We start from the raw sequence: 16568 nt of genomic DNA on the forward strand, positions 1-16568 counted from the left end.
GTGTGTGTGTGTGTGTGTGTGTGTGTGTGTGTGTGTGTGTGTTGTTGTTGGCTGGGTTGGGGGTTGGGAGGCACATTATATCAACGTTTCACATGTATGTTATCTCGGGCATGCATGAAGGCATGTGATTATGGTATCGGTCAATGTCCTTCGGTTCGAACTGGACAATGTAGTACCAATAATGGTTAATAGATCCAGTGTAATACTTTTTCGACATTTGCATACGTTCATATGACCGAATGTTCAGGGGATACGTGCGATTAATGATTAATGATTAATCGAACCCCTGCCTTCGTCGTGACGAATGAACCACTACGCTACCGCACCGCCCCCGCCACGTTAGAAAACTAAACACGTAGATCTGAATTTAATCTGTTATGTTGAATGTCACGTTCAAACTTTACTAAGTTCCTGGTATCTAGAGTAATGGGCCAGAGGAGATACTTCATCGATCAAGTTTTATTTACCCTCTCATCATTAAAAGTGTGTCAGTATATGTATACAGACTACACTGGGATGAAAACTGTTGACATTCACAATAAAACAACTGTTTCAACAATTCTGTTAAAGACTACAAGTGTAAAACACCTGGTGTTCTGATAAGGAAATTTGTTAAATGTCATGCGCATGCTCATACATAACTCTTATCTATGGTTAAGTGCATACATTACGTAGAAGAAAAGATTATCAAATTGCCTCATATGTAAGACAGATACTCCGTTGTATAGTAGGGCAAACAAAATCACAAATATCTTAAAATAAAACACACACCGTCAGTTTTAATGGACATGAAGACATCCTTTCCATAAAAAATGATTTTTCAGGATTTTGTGTTTGCGTTTCAGTCAGTTTTTCAATGTAGACTTTCTCGCAACCTCTGTCATAATCAATGGGACTTACCGCCATGTTGTTACCAAACACTGAGGCTGGTTTCTAACTCGAATTTTTATTGGTGCATTAGACTTAGTAGCGTGGCAAATCAAATTAGGTAATGAAAATCAAGGGCGGGTAATTTGAGATCGGTAGAGAACCAGGGTTAGTAAAAGTTACCCTGCAGATATAGAGGATGGCTAATCAGTGGGTACATGTTTTCCTTTACATCTTCCCCTGTGATCAAGTCTGTACTCTCTAGGGAATGCATGTTGTTAGTTGTGCCTGTGAGTATCCCGTGACAAATTCACACACACTGTACAACAAGCCTTTATCACACGCGAACGACCTCCATAGCGGTGTGCCTTTGTTCTTCCGGCCACACGGTTTAGTGTCATCCGGGTACCCCGTTTCCCAGTTCAGGTAGGCTCCATACGGGGCTCCCGTCTCCCATGTCCACTGGCTCCCATCATACCTGGCTCCGAAGAAGAATCCATCATCTGGGAGTAGAAAAACACAGGTTTTTTGCATGTATTTTTTCAGCTAAAACAGCAAAACCGGATATTTTAAAAAATAAAACTATGACCCTAACTGAATACATGGCACTTTTTATGGGTAGCAGCTTCTTTGTCACGACGTTTCAGAGCTACCTCCTGCTCCTTCATCAGGTGAATTGATGATCATCAACCACAGTAGACATCTAGGTTGCCTTACTGCTTGTGTCACAAAAGCCAGGTCCTTTTCATCACTACACCTTCAGTGTACTTAATTAATCCTTTCCTATTAAAAACTTCGTCATTATGTTATTTTCTTTGTAAATTAAACCTATGTTTTGTCATTATATTGCTATCTTTGTACATTCGTCCAACCTTGTGTTGTGTAAACATGTCATGACTATACATATCAACTCTATGTACATACTATGCATTCACCCGATGAACGAGCAAGAAGTAGCTCTGAAACGTCGTGTCAAAGAATGTTGCTGTTTAAAACAAAGTGTCTTGATTCCATGTTCTCTCAATTTCTAACGGCATAAAAAGACTTCATATGACCGTAAATATTTTTGTTGTTGTAAAAAACACGTAACAACAATCCAATGTTTGTGGCAGACCATTTTCTTTCTTTTTTTCAACAGTCTGAAGTCTTATTTTCTGGGGCCACTTTTTTACGATAAAATCCCAGCCCCACTCCCACCCCAGAATATCCAAGAGATAGTCGCTGTTTTAAAACGTCTTCTGTGAAAAGAAGAGTTGTACCATTATATTTTTTTTAACGCGTTTAAAAACAAATTGTTTTCAAACAGTCCACAAACATTTTTCCAAAGTATCTACTTGAACAAATTATTCTTTAAAAACAACAATATTTTTGTCGAATCATAAGCTCTTATGATCAATCTTAAAATATTGAAATTTTGAATTTACAAATTTGCACAAATTTCATAAATAATAAAATGTTAAAATAGTAAGCTGCACACAACATACTGTAGACGGTAGCCTGGCCTGTCAGGAAGGTGTCCCGAGCGGCGGAAGTGACTGCCATGAGTTGTCCGCCCATGGCCTGACATGTTGTTCGGTGACTATCGGCCGTGGTCAATGTCTCCAGAACCTTATAGCAGATGTCTGCGGCGCTATCGTAGGCGAAACCTTTGTCAAGCGGACACTCCGACTGTGGACCTAAATGAGAACAAACGATCTTGAGTGCATGAACACTGTTCACGGTAACGTTAAACCGAACTTAAATTAGATGTTTAGATTTAAGAATTCGATGTATTACTTGAGTGAGTGGGTTGGGTTTAACGCCGCTTTTAACAGTTGTCAAGTATCACGGCGTGTCGCTGGAGGTGGGAGGAAAGCCCGAAGTGATGCTGGTCTAACACGTTTACGACTTTGGTGAAACCCACGAGCACGGGGATGGTGCTGACGAACCTAGAAACATAATCGGGGCGAACTGGGATTCAAACCCACAATCAGAGACTGACCCTCACCCCCTCCCGTGCACCCACTCCCCCATATATTACTGGAACTGGATATAGGCAGCTGTTAATTAACAAATCAGATTACCTCAGCTGGTAAGAATTATCTTTCCGGTTGTATTTTTAATGAGCGCTTCACCCACGAGCTTCTCTGGTGACTATACAATATAAACTGGGATATATATGATCACGGCTAAACCGGAAACACGCACCGACATTTTAGTGGGAAGTTGAACATAGGCCAGGAAGTGTTCTTTGGATTTAAAATCAACCACACAAAGTCGATTTGAATGTATTAATACAAAGCTGTAATCAGTATACTTGCGCTGCCAAGAACCATTCAGACAATTCTAGACGGAACAGACGCGCGTCTGTATGCATTATGATAACTATAAATTAACATCAAATGCAACAGGTCGACTTTTCCCTGGGCAACGACGAGAGATTCCTAATAGATGTTCAATAGCGTTACATAATCCTTGTGCAGGAAGTAGGTAAATGCATAAATCATCGGTTACCTAAAATGTACGATGAACGTCAATAGTTTTTTTAGTGTAATTTGTATATTTTATTCGGATCAACTTTTCAGTGAAATGTTTTCTTGGCATGCATGCTCAGAGGTAGATGATGTCAGCGTAAGATCCACTACAGGAGAGGCGCCGGGTACTCAGATCTGTGACATATGTCCTATTTACATGGTGGCACAGGTCACATATCAGGCGAGTTAAGCAACGGACGTCAGGAAGAGTGGTTGGATGGGTGACCGTGCTTGAATGTCTGAAGAGTTTCTAGGGCTTCGGCCCGGCCCCACGCTGAAACACATGTAGCACATGTGGTGTCTCTTCAGGCAAGTGACCTTGTTCGAAATATACCTCACCCAGCGAGTGAGATGATGACGGTTAACCTTCTAGCGCCTCACAGGCAGCTTGGGTTGTATACTCCCCGGGGAACTGAGAAAGAGAATCGAGTGCACACTGATCCATTGACCGTGGTAGTAATAGTACCAGCGCTCTACAACGGGTGGCCTAAAGCGTATTACAAACATCCATTTATTTTAAAGATATTATACGATGTTGTCTGTTATTTAACGTCACCCTCCCCTTGGGTATTCAACCGATAGCTTACACTGTAACAGTAGTCTATAAAGGTACACTCTTGAGTATAGATTATTCTAGTAGTTACACAAATTAAATATAGATTCATACGCTTATTGAACGAATGGTCGCATCTCTAATTGATTACCTGTTTGTGTTTATGGTTTAATGCTTTCTTTGAGTGTGATATAACGATAGGAATATACTCCCTTACATTTCCTTTGCTTACTTATCAATCTAGGCATACTTGAAATGAACCTCGTCTCTTCTAAGAAGACTAACTGGTACAACGCCTTCAATGTCCACAGCTATTTACCCCTTATGCCAAGTTGAATCTGTTTCGTCATAAAACAGACCTGGTTATTTTCTTGCAGTGACAATTTATATTTACTTGAACTGGGTCCATGTTTCTGCTAGTGGACTGAAGTCCCAGAGTTTCGTCATAAGGAAAGGAGTATTTATGTATGTTGAGTCAACTACAAAAAAAATGTTTGGGCCGAAACTTTTAAACCGCGCCCCTCTGTGTTGCAAAAGGAATATATTTCTTAACGTTTTTCTTTACTTGTAAGCAGCAAAATCTCTGTACTTGCACAGAGAAGACGTAATTCAAAATTAACAATACCGTTTTTATTAGTTTCAACAAAAGCAGTAATGATACGCTCGTGTCACTGGATTTTCTGGTTCATCGATCACTTGATTGTCTGGTTTGTTTACAGGCTGGCTGCGCATTGCAGGAGTACTTCTGTGCTGCGTCAGGCAATAAAAGTAAAAATAAATTGTATGAATGACGGGTGCTACCGCTAGGGAAGGACATGCTTACCCTTTTCGCGAACACCTGGTGTCATCACTGATCGTCAGTGGCCCATTCATATAATGTCCACAGCTATTTGCCCTTGACACCAAATGCTATCTGTTTCGGCAGAAAATCTAGGATGGTTATTTTCTTGCATTAACAATTTCTATTTATACAGAGTATGGATAGATGGATAACCATGAAGGAATTCAGGCACCATCCAGCTTGTTTGTGTATGTCATTAGGCATAAGTTCATTCATACACCATATATGCTTTTGGATTGAGTTTAACAGTATCTGGTCATGGTGGCCAGTGTTGAAGCTAATCCCAAGGAGACTCCTGCGAAGATGCAATAAAACCAAATGCTAACCAGCATACCTGAGGGACACGCCGACTGACAGTTTGTTCAGGCAAGTTACCTGGATAACCTTTGTCTCGCGTTACGTGTCGAGACCGTGTTATATTATGTTCACATGACTCCTGATCACATTTAAATACTGCATGCGATACATTATTCCGTTTGAAAGAAAACAGAAGGAGTTATGCTTCCGTTAACACAGGTAACATTACTCCTTGTGAATACGGAATTCTGTTGCAAGCATCCCCTTTCGGTGAATTGCATCCCTTTTCGGTTCACTGCATCCCTATTCGCTTCATTCAGTAACGACTTGAATTAGTATAAAACAAGAAACAACAAAAGAGACTTGGTCCTTAGACATGTCAAGAACAAACGCTCATCTACAGCGAACTAACGTTCCAATTATATCTTTAGTTCTTTGCTATGGTCTGACAAGGTCTTGCCGTGGAAGTAGAAAGCGTAGCGTCAGCCAAGTTACTCACGTTGTCACATACAGTGATGCACATCAATAAGCAGTTTAGCATTGATGCAGAAATGCGTTGTTCTAATTTGATGTCATTTAAATCTAACATGGATACCTGAGATCATGACTGGCACGGTTATCAGAGAAATATGGCCGCAAACATAAGTCATATACAGTGTATACAATGTCATGTAGAAATGGACTATGTGTATAAAAAACATTCGGCATTCGGTTCTATGGCTGCCTGGCTGTTTAATGTGGACTGAAGCCAGACGTGATGTCATTGTCCCGGTTATTGCGAGAGATACTCACGTTCAGGGGTTGACCTTTTTGAGATGGAATGAAAGTTAATGTGACTTCCGGGGGCACGGGTGGCCCAGGCGTCTAAGGCGCCGCGATTAGCTGAGCAGAGATGCGTCCCTTGGGCATGCCAGAAACCTGTGATTGTGGGTTCGAATCCCGGTTCGCCCCGATTATGTTTCTAAGTTTGTCAGCACCATACCCGTGCTCAAGGGTTTCACCGAAGTGGTAAACGTTTGAGACCTGCATCACTTCGGGCTTTCCTCCCACATTAAGTTGACACGCCGTGATATAACTGGAATACTGTTAAAAGCTCACTCATCAAGGAACATATTGGTACAATATGCCTCATCGTAACTCATCAAGGATCAACTTGGTACATCATGGCTCGTCATCTGTTTCCGAAAATGCTTGAAAGCTTAATAAACAAACAATGGGCTCATAAGTCCCCCCCCCCCCCCCCCCCCCCCCACTCCTCCCTCCCTCTCCAATCTTAAATGGACAGTGCCTGAATACGCTAGCAGTGTTCACAAATACAAAATAATGTTCTTGTTGGAAATTATCTTTAAATACATAATTATAAGGCTCCACGTGGCTCAAGAAAAAATCAACATGCATGTATTTAATTCGGCTGAAGCCCTGTTGACCTATCCATTTCATGTTCTTATTATGAAATCATTAGTAAGCATTGGATGAAGTCGTAAAAGCGGCTTAAGTAATGAGTCTCATACTTCTAGTTTGACGGTTATTTCGTTACATTGTTGAAAAAAATAGTGTAACGTAATTTAAAATGTAATCTAGGGTTAGATATTAACATTTATAGCTTGCGACAATACAAGACTATACAAGACAAATAAATTGTAACTCGGAAAATGAAAAAATATCATAATTAGTGTATCTGCTGTGGAAGCCAGTATCAGACAGTTTTAGGCGACATCTAAGGCGCCACCCATCATCTGTAGACAACAGATCGTACGTCGTACGAACCACCCCTCCCAAGTTAAAAATTTCATCATATTGGATTAAGTCAATTTAAATGTATACAAGGTCATGTATAATCAGAGTTGCTGAAATTAGGCTGACATGAATGGACGGTTTTCCATCAAATTGTTGTTCCAAATTCGTATCGCAAGCAGGTTTTGAGTTTGGCACATGAAAATTCTAACCCATTTCGTATGGCATAATTTGCGGTCAAGGCTTTTACAATGAGGATAACTTGAAATAATCCCTTACAAAATGATAAAAAGACTCAAGAGAGAATTTCAGTCCTGACGATAAAGTCTTAGTGTTTTTGCCAATCCCTTGTCAACCATTACGTGCTAGAGACCAAGGTCCGTAGGTTATTAACAATAACAAACTTTATTTGATAGCTTATTATATAATATATACACGTACAACAATAACAATTTCAAAGCTTTTATGATAGGATTATCTCCCATTTACAACTTAGGCTGATTAAGCTGAGGAACAATAAGCATTTTCTTTATTAGCATTCTGTTAGTCTCCTGTGAACTCTTCCACTGTGTCGATACTCCTCAGTGAACTCATACTTTAGATCATCTGGGATCAGATTTACTCATTTATAGATAATCTTGGAATAGATTAGTTTAGAAATTAGATGATGTGGGCTTAAACCGTTGGAAGACAAGTTTCACATGTACATCCCACATGGCGACTATGTTTCATTATTCATGGTCTAATTTCATACATTACTCCTTGAAACTTTAAAATGACTTCAAATTATAGAATAAAGTGTCATGCTGTTTTTTTTGTTTCTGAGTAACGATATGGATATACGCCGCATCATTTAATATTCCATCAATCTATCGACAGGATAAGTGTTCATGCAGATGCACCAGATCAAAGGTCACACAGTACTCATATGGGACATCAAGCCCAGTTTTAGCCTGACAATTGCAAACTAATACTTCAACTACCACCCCACACATTCACGAAAACATAACTTGAATGTGCTGTTTAACATCTAGAGAAAAACACAGAGATTATTTATCCGACCATTGTATAGAGCTAAATAGACAATATGTGAAACATGTCATGTAACATAAGCAACTGAATATAATAACCTGTCCCTGGTATCATAAATAAAAGGGACAAAACTCCGACAATATCATGAGCATGTATTTATGATTCACTATCAAATAGTGATGATACCAGGTGTTCGCAAAAAGGTGAGCGTATTCTGCCTCAATGCATTGATGTCCTCATTAACAAAGAAATTAACTGTTGCACGTGCTGTATTGGGCCGAGCGTTGTCATGTTGGAATAGCTCCCTCTGGCGGTCCAGAGTTGGGAGGAGGTGAGAACGCAGAATTTGGTCTATATATCGGTTTGCTGTAAGATTGCCCTGGACAACCACTAACTGTGATCTAGCCGTGTAGGATATGGCTCCCCACACCATGACTCTCCCTCCACCAAATCGGTCCAGTTCGGCGCAAAACGTGTATGTCGACGTCGGTATACACGTTGTCTTCCATCCCGTCGTTGAAGAAGAAAACGTGACTCATCGCTGAACCAAACGCGTCGCCAGTTCCTGAGATCCCATGCCTGTACTCTGTTGCAGCACCGGACACGTCCAATTTTTGGTCGTCTCGCTTGAATTCCCACTTCCCTCAGACGATTTCTGATGGTTTGGTCGGAAATTCTTCGCATACCAGGCACTTGTTCTGCAGTGTCCGTTGCTGTAGCAAATCGATTCCGAAGGTGATGCAACCGGATGTATCGATCCTGAGCAGGGGTGGTCACGCTTGGTCTTCCACTTCTGGGATCATCTTGAGTCGAATTAGTGCGGGTATATCGATCCCATAGTCGAGATATGGTGTTTTGGTGAACGTTGAAGTGTTTTGCAACGGCAGACTTGGACTCCCCTCCTTCCAAACGTCCGATGGCGATATTTCGGTCAGCTGCAGTGAATCTTGGCATTTTTCGATCTCCGTTCACGTCAGAAATCTCCGTTCGTGATGAACTGATGAATTTTGTACGGTCTTTAATAGTCAGTGTCTCTACTCTTGTTTCCAACATTTTGCACGTGCATTGTGCTGAAAACTTTTTCTGAAAGCAATTTCCGTGCATCCTTTGCATTTTTACTGATAAACGTTTACAAAAAACATTTTGAGATGTGTTTGCGCGCAATGCACAATAAAAAGGACATGATTAACGGGAATCAAACATAAGAATTGTCTTTATGACGATTGCTGGAAAAAAATCTAATTGCAATTCTCAAAACACCTATGCGTTTCTTTTTTTGAAGAGTGTATTTTTTGTGACTGATGCGTCAAATTTGGAAATGCCCTCCACATGTCCACCATAATACTTTTCGAAAGTTTTATGGAAGCCTTGAATGTTGTAATCTTGATCAAAAACTTCTAAGCAAGAGTCACAAAAGGTGAAATCTAAACACCAAAGGCTGGTGCTATTGGAATATTGCGCGACATGAGGGGAAAGTTGACTATTGGAAACTTGGAGTCATCCCTCTTGTTTTACAGTCTTGTAGAGAGTATTTGGGAAGGGAATTGGCTATTTGACTGTTACTGAACGACATAACATCATCGATATACCTCAAGCCGAAGTTAATTTTTTTGGCCGAATTACCTTGTTTTGACTTTGCCAATCCGAGCAGAAATTCCGATTCATATGCATCAAGAAACAGATCCGCAAGAAGGGGAAGCTATATTGGTGCCCATGGGATTGCCTACTTCTTGCCTATAATGTCTTACCCCCAAATGTAATATAGATGTTATCAATAAGGAAGTCCAGCATTTCACACATTATTTTCTTCGTAATCTTCGGATGGAATTTGGTTTCATTTTGGACAAATTGATCTGAACCTCTGAATATAGATGCGTAACTATACTCAACAACAAAAGTTCCTGTGACACCAATATATTAGTGTATTTTTCAAACAAGTAAAGTTTTGTTTTCAATATTGTAGTACATGTATGGAATCAAGTCACAAAAACGCAACTGCTACAGAAAAGCATGCATTCCATGCAAAACTTGACTTGTATGCAAGCCCCATGCATTTCACGGTGTCCTCCCAAAACTTCTACGGCTTAAAACAACAAAGTTTATGGTCCACTGCACCACTAATCTCCTGGCTATTACCTGTTGGGCATTGATTGGAACAGTCCAATTAATTAAGTGTACAACATACAACAAAACAATTTGAAGACAATGAAGACAATTTACTCATATAGCACTGGTATAAATAAATAGTACACACACTTTTTGCACTAGACTACTTACTAATTTAATGTAAGTACTGGTATGAATAAATAGTACACACACTAATTTAATGTCACAACTGGCCTCACTCTGTCACATACAGCACTAAAATTACTATATTTCAAGTCTCTTAACCAAGTTTGAGAAGATGACCAACAGCATCAAGAAACTCGATAGGGGTTTTCTGTCCTTGAGTCAACATGTCCTTAAGACGTCTCAGGCGATTTTCAGTCTCTCTGTAAACTCGTTTCCTGCTGGGTGGGGCGGCACCAAAGTCTAACTGCGATTTTTCTCCTGTCTGCACACTCAATCTTCTTAATCACTTCTACAAATCGGTAGATATTCGGGCATCATCGTCAACCCAGTTGATGACCATATAGTCATTGAAGTCTTCAGCTCTCGGAACTGGTGGAGTTGCCAGCATAGCATCCAACCAGGTGTCCTGGACATCAAGCAAGGGCAGGAGGGCAAGTCCAGCAGCTCTTCTGATCCATTGTTGAACTGCAGGATCTTCCTTGTACTGTACTGCTAATCCAAGATCCTGTGTCTTCCGCCAGATCGCCTGACAATAATGAAAAAAACAACCTTTGATGTCGGCATTCGGGAACTCTGTGTTGACGGCACGAATGGCAGCCTTCTCAAAATCCGTCTGGACAGTGGCAGGAGCGAGGGGACGGTTGAATCTCTGTTGGACTTCTGTTTTGAGTCGGCTTAACAGTCTGGTGTAAGTTGTGGTCTGTCTGTCAAGCAGGAGGGCGAAGACAAGTGGGTACATACAGGAACCACTTCTTGCATGTATCATGTATACCTGGTTCCACAGATCTGGGCAAGATGTAAATGTTTCGTCCATGTATACAGTGTCTGCAGACTGCAAAGCTTGGAGTTGGTCATGGGTAGAAAATACAACAATCTTGTTGGCATCTCAATCAGTGAAAAGCAGGAATGGGCGGCTGTCTGTTGTTTCAGTCCAGTTTCCTTCAAGTTGGACTTCAGCTCTTGTCTGTGGGAGTGCTGGGATGTTCTTCCGCCTGTGTCGGTACATAGGCACTGCTCATGGATGGGAACGATGGCAGCAGCTGTGGCTGGTCTTCTGTAGCTACCTCATCGTTGTACAGGGTACGCATCGACGTGGTTTCCTCTCTGGCCCTCTTCCTCATGGTACTGATGAATCTTACTCTACTGCTGTCTTCAGGTGGATGAGTGTGATCAGAGACATTTCTGATGAAGTCACCTACACTGGTGCATCTACCCTTACAAGTGGAGTCTACGCACTTCCAGTGAATGCATGTCTGTCTGACGACATTCTTGTTATAACGATAGCCATCCTAGGAATACCTGCACAGTACCCTTCTGTGACATGACATACTCCACATTCCTGATACCAGCCATAGTGATAAATTGTCATCATGATGGACTCTAGTTATATACTATAGTGTTAATCCACAATAAATTGAGTAAACCCAATTTAAGGTTCAAACTACTCTCAGCCCGACAACTTGTAATTACAAGAAGACTATACCATTATAACAATAGGTAAGCTCAATCAGCCATGACAACTCTCTGTAGATGTTTTGGCATGTAGACGTTTTGGCATGTAGAAGTTTTGGGAGTGAACCTCATTTCACAACCTAAGAATGGGTATAAAAACATGTGCGTTAACGGGATGCATTGTTTAGCATCGTGCTGACAACAACCACTCAGAAAAACAACAAAATTACGCAATTATTCAACATTACAAAAAGCCACGCCTGTCCGAAAATGAGCATCTGCGAGCCATTAGTATGCTCGAAGCAGGAGCGAGTCAACGTGATGTTGCAAGATTTAACGTCCACAGAAACACCATTTGGTGTTTATGGGAACGTTGGCAACAGACGAATGCAGTCAGAGACCATCCTCGGAGTGGCAGGCCACGCGTAACCAATAATCGACAAGACAACTGGATTCGAAGAACACACCTACGAAATCAGCAACAGTGACTGCAAGAAGCATCCCTGGCCTTCGACGAATATCTTCACAAACCGTACGTCGTCGCCTCAGATTTGCAGGGATTGTCGCCAGAAGACCCGCCAGACGTCCCATTTGACAGGAAACCATCGTCAAGCACGGTGGTGCAGACAACGGCCATGCAATGGGGATAAGTTCTATTCACTGACGAGTCTCGTTTTCACCTCAGCCACAGCGATGGACGGATTCGAGTGTACCGACGTCGAGGTGAACGTTACGTCAATCATTGTGACATGGAAGAAGGTCGGTTCAGGGGCGGCAGCGTTATGGTATGGAGTGGGATTATAGCAAGACAGAGGACCCGTTTGAAAGTGGTAGAGGGAAATCTCAATGGACAGCGCTACCGCGACGAGATCATCGACCCTGTTGTTCTACCGTTTTTGCGTCGTCATGGCCCAGGCATTACTTTTCAACAAGACAACGCCCGGCCTCATATTGCTCGACTTGTTCAGGATTCTCTTCAACAAAACAAACATGAATATCATCCCCTGGCCGGCTCGCTCCCCTGATCTCTCACCAATCAAGCACATGTGGGATGAGATGGATCGGCGCCTTCGAAGTCAACCACGTGTTCCACAGACACTCCAGGAACTTCGAAACATGCTCCAGCAGATATAGACAGATATCCCACAGGACTTTGTGCGACGCCTGGTCCATTCCATGAGACGAAGATGTGTTGCTTGCATGGCAACCAGAGGTGGACACACACGCTATTGATTTGTAAATTGACATTTTGGCCTGTTTATGTTGTTTTTTATGAAATCACGCATTTTCTGAAGTCAGTATGGCAAATTAAACCATTTGAACACTTACAGGAGTCTTTATCTGTTGCAAACCGAAATTGTTTCAGATTTGGTTAAAAACAACTTTGCATTAAATCTTATTCAATGTCACAGGAACTTTTGTTGTTCAGTATATATCTGTGGTCTCCACGCTTTGTAATACAAGCCCCATGGACCAAGAATGAAATATTGCCTTAAGTTTGTCTTGTGGGATTGTGGTCTACAAAGTTGAAACTTGGTACAGGGCAAAATATGGAACATCTTCAACGATGCATTTGCATGCGCACAACATATCATGATACAGGCAGGTATGTCAACATTGATCGTTGGTACACAGTGAAAGGGGTATGGAAATGTGCAGGAAGCTATTTGGATGCACTGACGACGATTGATGTACATAACACATTAAGCTGTCTAAACTCGCCGTCTTTCTGATTGTAATACACTGTACAGTTCGTGCAAAATGTGTCTGTACATTTATAGTTTTCACAAAGAAAGACCTATTTAATAGTTGATTTTCATTTAAATAACATTGGAATGGAAGCATATGTGTTTATTGAAATGCCTATAAAATAATCAGCTTTGTAGGACAAATGCACTGCATGTGTGTTATCAACGTTAACTGTGGGGCTGCACTAAGCAGGACATCCCTCCAGACACGTATGTGTTTTAACCAAGTACATGTACATACTTCAACTGTGAAAACCAGTGTCAAAGTGGTACTTATCAAACCACTGCATAGGTATAGGTAAGTACATATACATGATACATATACATGTAGATTTGTACAAGACAAGAGACACAATGCAAGATGATCAAAAATCAAATATTCCTGTCAAAAAGAATATTTAATGACATCATTGTAACAGGAGGAATATTTTACAAACTGATGTCTACATGTTTTTATCAAACTTTTTATGTACCTTCATTTCAAATTACACTGTAGCGTCGTAGTACACATTGTTTATGTACAAAGAGTATTGCATCGACCGGCCATGCGTTGACGGCGTGATATTCCCATAATCTTTTTAAAAGAACCAAAAAAAACAATAATACACAAATGCCAAATGGTTATCTTAGAAATCTTATCTGAAAATCAATACATTTGCTTTTTTCGGCACACATTTCAAACATGGGTAGAGATCACGTGGTTGCAAATTCATTTCTCACCCCGGACCGCCTCCGTGGTCTAGTGGTAGAGCGTCCGCCCAGAAGGAGAATTTCACGTCACCCATTTCTTACCCCAGTCTTCATTGAACCAATTTATTTTACACACAACTACCCAGTCCAAGATTACTTTTTACACACTGTTGCAGGAATAAGTGATGGTTGAATAGACAAAATCAAATTTAATAGTAGTTCTTTAAATTTTCAATAGCATAAAAAACAAGCCTGGTATTCTTTCTTTTACCCCTTAGTTTATTTGTATGATTTATCTCATATTGAGTAAGGCTTCAGGGAATGTTTGTACCTCCATAATGTTTTAGTTTTTTAATGGTCAAATGTCTCATTTCTATCTTTACCACTTTCAAACATCCTTACATTAACAAGATTTGATGATAATATTTAGTGCATATATAGATCATTCGATGTGAAAAGCAAAATTTGTATTTTCTACCTACGGTATGAGGTGAGGTGAAATTGGGTTCAATGTTGCGTTCAAGATTATATAGCAACGTGCATTTTCGTGTGTGTGTGTGTGTGTGTGTGTGTGTGTGTGTGTGTGTGTGTGTGTGTGTGTGTGTGTTTGTGTGTGTTTGTGTGTGTGCGTGCGTGCGTGTGGCTGCTTTTACTTGTTCGGGATAATGCCGGTTTTAAATACTATCCTACTGAGATACCATGCCGCAGTTTAGCATGAATACCTCACTCAGACACAGTACATTGAATCCTAACCGACCAATACCGAGCACCAGGCAGGATAACAACAAGTACCACCTTTTAACGTCTTTTGGTATGATGTGGCTAGACAGGGGATCGAACTCCCGATTTTCCGCTCTCCGGACAGACGCTCTATCCACTGGACGTTGGCGTTCTTGTACATAAGAAGTATCAAGTGCATATTTAGTGAATGTTTGTACCTTCATAATAAATGTTTCAGTTTTGTGTCAAATGTTCCATATCTATCTTGTATCAAACTTACCAACAACCTTAAAATTTCCAGATTTGACGATAACATACACCACAGACGCTTCCGCGGTCATCGTAGACGTCGGACTGTCGTAATTGTCTCTGCCAAAGTGGCATAGGAATGTCCCAGAATCATAGAACACAGAATTACAATATTCGTTGTAAAAACACTGCACAATGCAATCTGTCTGTGACGAAGCGGAACTTGAATCCAAACCAGGTTGTAACATCCCAGAAAACACGACAGACAGAGCAAAAGATACACTCGTCATGCCAAGTTCAGGTGCTGTAACTAACACGTATTGGAAACAACGGTAAGCACTCCACACTAAGTACCTTGCTCAACACAAAGCATCCACGATGAACATGACATCTACAATTCGCGCACCTGCTTGCTCAGATATATAAGAGACTTATAACAATTGGAGTATTGCCTAGCGATTGATCGTAAATTAGCTACCACGCCTGTCCCAGTGGGATTGTATTGGATTATTCCGTGACAAATTGTTGAGTGAAGCCATGATGAATGGTTTCAGGTTTTCATGATTTTTCATTAAATGTAAATTTTGATATAATTATGTTGATTTTGGTGGCTTTACGTCGTTGCCATATTACAATTCACGGTTCAAACAATATGTTATCACAGTATTATGCGTTAAAGGTCACACGAATACATATTATTTCTCAGCGACAAGCCTACCTTAGGGTGAGAAATATAAACAAATGAAACTATTGTGTTTGATTTCAAATATACTATATCGTGTTGTTTAATAATTGTTGGTTTTATTAACCACAAACTGTTTTAGGAAATAACCTCAAAATAACGAAACATACTTACATAGTTTTCTTCCTACCTTATCTTGACGAATATACACCCGCATAATAGAAACTGGGTTGTTCTGGTGTAATCATGAACTTTTTCGCATAACAAAAGCATAATATCTTTTCATGTTTACTTGAAACAGTTGTCTTTCATCAAGATGCAGATTAACCAGACTCTCCTGGGAAATCTAATTTATTGCGGACACAATAGAGATAAGGCTTTGTTATGTGAAGTCTTCACTGAAGCAGAGTAATTTTTTGCTGCATTTGTGTTCACAATCTTGAATGTTACACTTGTATGTTACATACGTTATTGTAACTGTAGATACACATGTGTGTTACATACGCCATTGTAACTGTAGATACACGTGTATGTTACATACGTCATTGTTACTGTAGATACACGTGTATGTGACATACGTCATTGTAACTGTAGATACACATGTATGTTACATACGTTATCGTAACTGTAGATACACGTGAATGTTACATACGTTATTGTAACTGTAGATACACGTGTATGTTACATACGTTATCGTAACTGTAGATACACATGTATGTTACATACGCCATTGTAACTGTAGATACACGTGTGTGTTACACACGTCATTGTAACTGTAGATACACGTGAATGTTACATACGTTATTGTAACTGTAGATACACATGTATGTTACATACGCCATTGTAACTGTAGATACACATGTATGTTACATACGTCATTGTAACTGTAGAGACACGT

The 16568-nt window shown here is 40.5% G+C and overlaps 1 protein-coding gene across 1 annotated transcript; it reads right to left on the reverse strand.

The window, feature by feature from the left end:
* Positions 1–55: 55 nt before the first annotated feature.
* On the reverse strand, positions 56–15385 carry LOC124112426. Its single transcript, XM_046472523.2, has 3 exons — positions 15020–15385; positions 2352–2543; positions 56–1370 (listed from the first exon to the last, which is right to left on the reverse strand). The coding sequence occupies exons 1-3, from the start codon at positions 15276–15278 to the stop codon at positions 1129–1131; spliced, it is 693 nt and encodes a 230-aa protein (XP_046328479.1). The 5' UTR covers positions 15279–15385; the 3' UTR covers positions 56–1128.
* Positions 15386–16568: the final 1183 nt, after the last annotated feature.

The sequence above is a fragment of the Haliotis rufescens genome, unplaced genomic scaffold, assembly GCF_023055435.1.
Source record: "Haliotis rufescens isolate VD_foot unplaced genomic scaffold, xgHalRufe1.0.p SCAF_5, whole genome shotgun sequence".
Taxonomy (NCBI): domain Eukaryota; kingdom Metazoa; phylum Mollusca; class Gastropoda; order Lepetellida; family Haliotidae; genus Haliotis; species Haliotis rufescens.